Source organism: Diachasma alloeum, unplaced genomic scaffold, assembly GCF_001412515.2.
Source record: "Diachasma alloeum isolate Michigan unplaced genomic scaffold, Dall2.0 Dall_scaffold_00889, whole genome shotgun sequence".
Classification (NCBI taxonomy): Eukaryota; Metazoa; Arthropoda; class Insecta; order Hymenoptera; family Braconidae; genus Diachasma; species Diachasma alloeum.
Genome location: NW_021681010.1, coordinates 127,310 through 132,719, shown reverse-complemented (window position 1 = coordinate 132,719; position 5,410 = coordinate 127,310). Strand labels below are relative to the sequence as shown.

General features: G+C 39.5%; 1 protein-coding gene across 1 annotated transcript; it reads left to right on the top strand.

Moving 5' to 3' along the window:
• The first annotated feature begins 1,534 nt into the window (after positions 1-1,534).
• On the top strand, positions 1,535-2,921 carry LOC107045213 (hepatitis A virus cellular receptor 1-like). The gene has a single exon (XM_015267389.1). The coding sequence runs from the start codon at positions 1,535-1,537 to the stop codon at positions 2,513-2,515; it is 981 nt and encodes a 326-aa protein (XP_015122875.1). The 3' UTR covers positions 2,516-2,921.
• Positions 2,922-5,410: the final 2,489 nt, after the last annotated feature.

Sequence of the window (5,410 nt, the reverse complement as noted above, 5' to 3'; positions counted from 1 at the left end):
AGTTCTATTCCACAGTCGTTATTTGCACCAACTTTTAATTATTTATTCAAGATTTTCCGACTGAATTTGCTTCTTCGAGAATTCATTTGTGCACGGAACTCGATTGAAAAATATCTGTGGAATTCATCATTCATGCACCATATTCAAATTGTAAATTCCCGGGCTACCCTCCTTGGTGTGTGTGGTTGTATTGCACTGCTACCAACACCGTAACAAAAGAATGATAGGAGTTGATGTGAAATGCGAGAATGTGCATATTAACCCGTTGCTATGTGCGTATTTTTTTAAATATTGCTTCGAACAAAAAAATAGTTACATCAATGAGAAGCTTGTGGCCAATTTATATAATGTAACTAAGAGTATTTTTCATGTAGCTCGTCACGTTTGTATTTTATTTAATGGATATGATTCGGAGGTAGTGGAGGGGGTAGTTGCTTCGTGTATAGATACACGGCAGCGATCGGCCTGATGTTTTGTACAATCGGAGTCAAAAGTTGTCTTGGCCGAGACGCTGCCGCGTATCTCGATTCTAATTTCTGTAATGAGAAATGAGTGAAATTGAAGGAAACTTTTTCGAAAAGATGGACATATCAAACTGTGAACAAAATATAAAATTGGATATAGGACCGTTTCGCTTTACGTGAGACATTTTTCCAACTTTATAAAAAGTAAAAGGTCGTTTTTCCATTGATAACTAAACTCGAGATAGTTTAATTTTTTGGATTCACTTTGATCGGTATGCTGGCGGATAGGACCTTTTGCCGGAGAAGGCCATTTTTGGCATAAACGACCTTTTGTTTTAGACACACGATATTATAGTAAATTTCATGAGAGTAGCATTGTATCGGATTTAGAAAAAAAATGGTTGTGAAATTTCAAGTTTTAATGAGAATTCACGGAAATTCATGAGTTTTCAGTGGGAGTGAGATAGAAATTTCACAACTTGAATGGATTGTCAGTGCAACATGAATATACAGAAACAAAATGACATGAATTTTCAATTTTTCCTTGAATTTTCCTGTATTTTCGGTATTTCCACAGAATGCTTGAACTGAAAAATGAAGTATTTTATTGATTTCCAGATTATTTGAATTGGAAATCAATGGAATGTTTGATTTTTTTAATGACGAGATTTTCTAAAACTTCAGTAGGACTTGAACACAATAAAAATTCGCGGAATTTGCAGAAACAATAAAAAAAATATTTTTGAACAGTGCGTAGTTAAAATTGCAATTTAGCAGGCCTAGCGACAAAAAACGTGATTTACGTTTAGGTTTTTCTGTGTGCATGCAATATGATCATTCTACGACGGATCACATTTTAGCGCGCGGAATATAATTTGGAGCTCCTTAAAATAATTGACCTGGAGGAGTGCATCGTTGAAAAATAATTTCTTGTTCTGAGGCAAATACATTCTCAGCAAAAATAAATTTTTCTCTCAGTGCGGTACTACATTAATCATAATGCGTTTCGCTATTCTCTGATAATTTTTCTGTTTTTAGTTTTTTTAACAGTAATTGCGTTGTCTAGCGCCATGCCAGCAGAGCAAGACATCTCTGGGTGCGTGGGGATGTGCCCAGTGGAGAATATCAATAATGAAGTCCACTTACTGCCACATCAAAATTGCTCCCAGTTCTGTTCCTGCATCCATGGGACATCCTACGTAATCGACTGCCCAAAGGATTTATATTATTCAGAGGAGGATCGAGTCTGTACTTTCCAATCAGAAGCTCAGTGTAAAATTTCTGGAGAGAGGAGCGAAGCCCCTCCATCCCCAAATGCTCTGAGACAATTTGTAGATGATTTGGTGATCCCACGTGCTGAGAAAGGCAGATCGATTTCACTTGTAACACACATCCCAACACTGACTGTTACGGGTCCACCAACAACTGTAACAGTGATCCCAACTTCGACAACTACGTGCATAGTTATAACTGAAACAACAACCCCAACTTCAACTACAATCACGTGTCTACCCTCAACTGCAACAGTAACTTCAACCATAACTGCTACGTGCCTGCCATCAACTATAACAGAAACTTCAACCGTAACTGCTACGTGCCTGCCATCAACTACAACAGAAACTTCAACCGTAACTGCTACGTGCCTGCCTACAACTGTAACAGAAACTGAAACTTCAACTTCGACTGTTATACCAACTCCAACTGGAACAGTAACTCCAACTATAACTGTCACTACTATTCCAACTGAAACATTCACTTGCACTGATACTGTGACTATTACTCCATCTGGAAAAGTCATCCCAACATTGATTGCTACACCTATTCTCCCTGTGCCGACAACTGACCCTGAATTGAGAGGATGCATTGGTACCTGCTCGGCAGAGGATCCAATTAACGTCATACACCTGCCCCACGAGCATTGCAACAAATTCTGCAAGTGCAGTTACGGCTTACCCCACATATTCACGTGTGATCTGGGTCTTCACTTCAATCCCAAACTTCAAGTCTGCGACATACCTTCAAACGCGAACTGTAAGGGAATTGTAGACTAATTACTTTCGTCGAGGAAATCAATATTGCTACTTTATGTGAGAGTATTAAGTTTTTTGGAAAACAGATTTCAGGTTTGTACTAATGCAAGAAAGGATGAATCAATTGACACCGTTTCTGTATTATACAGATTGGCAATGATAATAGCCATAATATTCATAATAATTTTTCATTTTTTAAATTAGAAACAATAACACGAATGGATATAGAGAAATCTAATTTTGAATTTCACAGTATAATTGATTACTTTCAGAAACAATTTTCTTGGGATATCGACCATTGGAAATCCAATTATCCTGAATTTCGAACTTGAATCTAATATTAGGGTGAGTGAGCAAGAGCACTCTTCCAACTGAGATATAATTATTCAAATACCAAATTGTTTGCATTTTTAATGACGATTTTGTAAAGAAGGCGATCCTACAATATATATGGACAAATATCTACTCTTCTAAAAAAGTTATTTGGGGAGTGAATTTATTGAGTTTATACCCTTTCATTAAAATACTTCCTACATTTTTTTGTAATATTAGCCCAAAAACACGGAAAAAACTGCATGTGCGATACCATTGTATTCGTCTCACCGAGTACAACTTTTGCAAGACGAAAATTTTTGGTCCTATTGAAAAAAATGAACTTATAATTGTAGCATAGTTACATAAACACTTATGCTCAAAACATGCTCCCGAGTAGAAATTTCGTCGGTTTATCATCGGTTACCGATGCGGTGCAACCGGCATGGTCACCGATTCCACATACGTTTCAACCTACAAGGAACTCATGAAAACGTCACGCAGTTACCTCACAAGTTACAAGTAGGTTGCGACCCATCAAAAACTCACGTGATTATTTATTAACCTCATTATTATTAACAATTTGTCAATGATTAATAACTCATTAATTGCCATGGGAAAGCATGCCCAATAATAACAATCGATTTATACACGCAGAAAAAGAAAAAAAATCACATTATCGGTGAGTGGTCACCCATCCAATTCCGAAACCTACTCGATGTTACTTAACTTTGGTGATCATCTGTTGTGCTGAGAACTAAGTCCGCTATCTTGCGATTCTTGGGAATATAATATTTAGATATTCTAGATAAGGCGAAGATTCGGATTCTTTGATGCTTGACATATGATTTTGCCCAAACCTTAATTATGACCCTTTCTTAATTAATAAACCTTATTTCTGACCCTCACGACTCTTATTTTTTATCCCCATTTTTGGCCCGCGTAACCCTTATTTTTGACGTTTTTTTACTCTCATTTCTGACCCTCGTGACCCTTATTTCTGACGTTTATTTTTGTATCTCATTTCTGACCCTCATGACTCTTAGTTTTTACCCTTCTTTGTAAGCTTCATTCCTGACCCTCGTGACCTTTTTTTATGGCGTCTATTTTTTATCCCCATTTTTGGCCCGCGTAACTCTTATTTTTGACGTTTTTTTCACTTTCATTTCTGACCCTCATGATCCTTAGTTGTTACCCTTCTTTCTGACCCTAATTCCTGATCCTCGTGACCCTTCTTTCTGACTTTTGATTTTGACCTTTATTTAGGTTACTGATGGGTTCTCTGATGGGATCAGTTATGCCCGACCGGACTTGGACAATTAAATGTCTTCAACACCTTATAAGGGGCAAATAAGTTACAAAGGGGTTGAGCTACATAAGTTAGTGATCGGTGGTAAACTCATCTGTCACCCACAATGATCATCCCTACTAGTATTGTTGCATTTGGAACCTACAGGTTACACGTCAGGTACAACCTATGAGTCAGTAACCTGCAACAAACTCATAGGTTTCCAATGCACATTGATGGCTCCCGACGAAATTTCTAGTCGGGCTTCTCATTATTTTTCCCCCCTTGAAACCCTATACCTCGGGTCTGAAACCTTTTCGCTTTCAACTACTTTTAGCTAGTTATTTAGCCATACAAGTCATCTTGGGACACCCTGTATATGTTTAGGTGAACCCTTGTTGATTCATGAATAAGGCCGGAGACTTCATTTACGAAAACGGCTATTATCAGAAGTTGGCTCCAAATAGGTGATTGAAGTAAGCGACAAGTAGGGTTGGGAAGAAATTGAAACATTGATGTTCGAATTTGTCATAATTCATTGATTGGAGGGCTATTTTGTTGACGGAGTGAGGAAAAGCGTTTGAACGTGAATTGGGTATTTTGAAGAGGGTCAATGGGAGATCTCGGTGATTTCTTAGGGTCAACTTACCAGGAGAGCTATCGGGTTCTTTCAAAAGGGGATTAATGGAGGCCATGTTCGAGGGGAGATATTGGGGGTCAGTTCCCAGAAGAGCCCTCAGGGTCTTTTAAGGGAGGGAGGGGGTCAATGGAGGGAATGGACGAGGGGAGATCTCGGGAGGTTTTTGGGGAGTATCTTTATAGTGAAGCTCTCGTGGTATTTTTAAGGGGGAAGGAGAGGGGGGGTATGGTCAAGGGGAGATCGTGGAGGTTNTGGGGATAAGTTCCCAGTGCATCTCTCAGGATCTTTCTAGAGGGGGTGGGGGTCAGTGGTGTATGGTCAAGTTTTTTGGGGGTCACTCTCCAAGGCAGCTCTCCGGGTCATTTCAGTGGGTGGCGAGTCAATGTAGGGGATGATCGTGGGGAGATCTCGGGGGGTTTTTGGAGGGTATCTTTTCGCATGGCTCTCCGGGTCTTTTCAGGGGGGGGGGGTCGATGAGGCCAAGAGGAGATCTTTGAGGTTTTTTAGGGGTAACTTTCCAGGGCAGCGTTCAGGTTTTTTTAACCCATTGAACAACCTCACAGTATCCCACTCTTCGGAATTTGGTGGTAGTATGCGTGCGCAGCTGAGCATTTTTTATGGCGCACTGATACGTTGAGGGGCTCCCTACTCTCCTCACACCGATACCTTCGGTGAC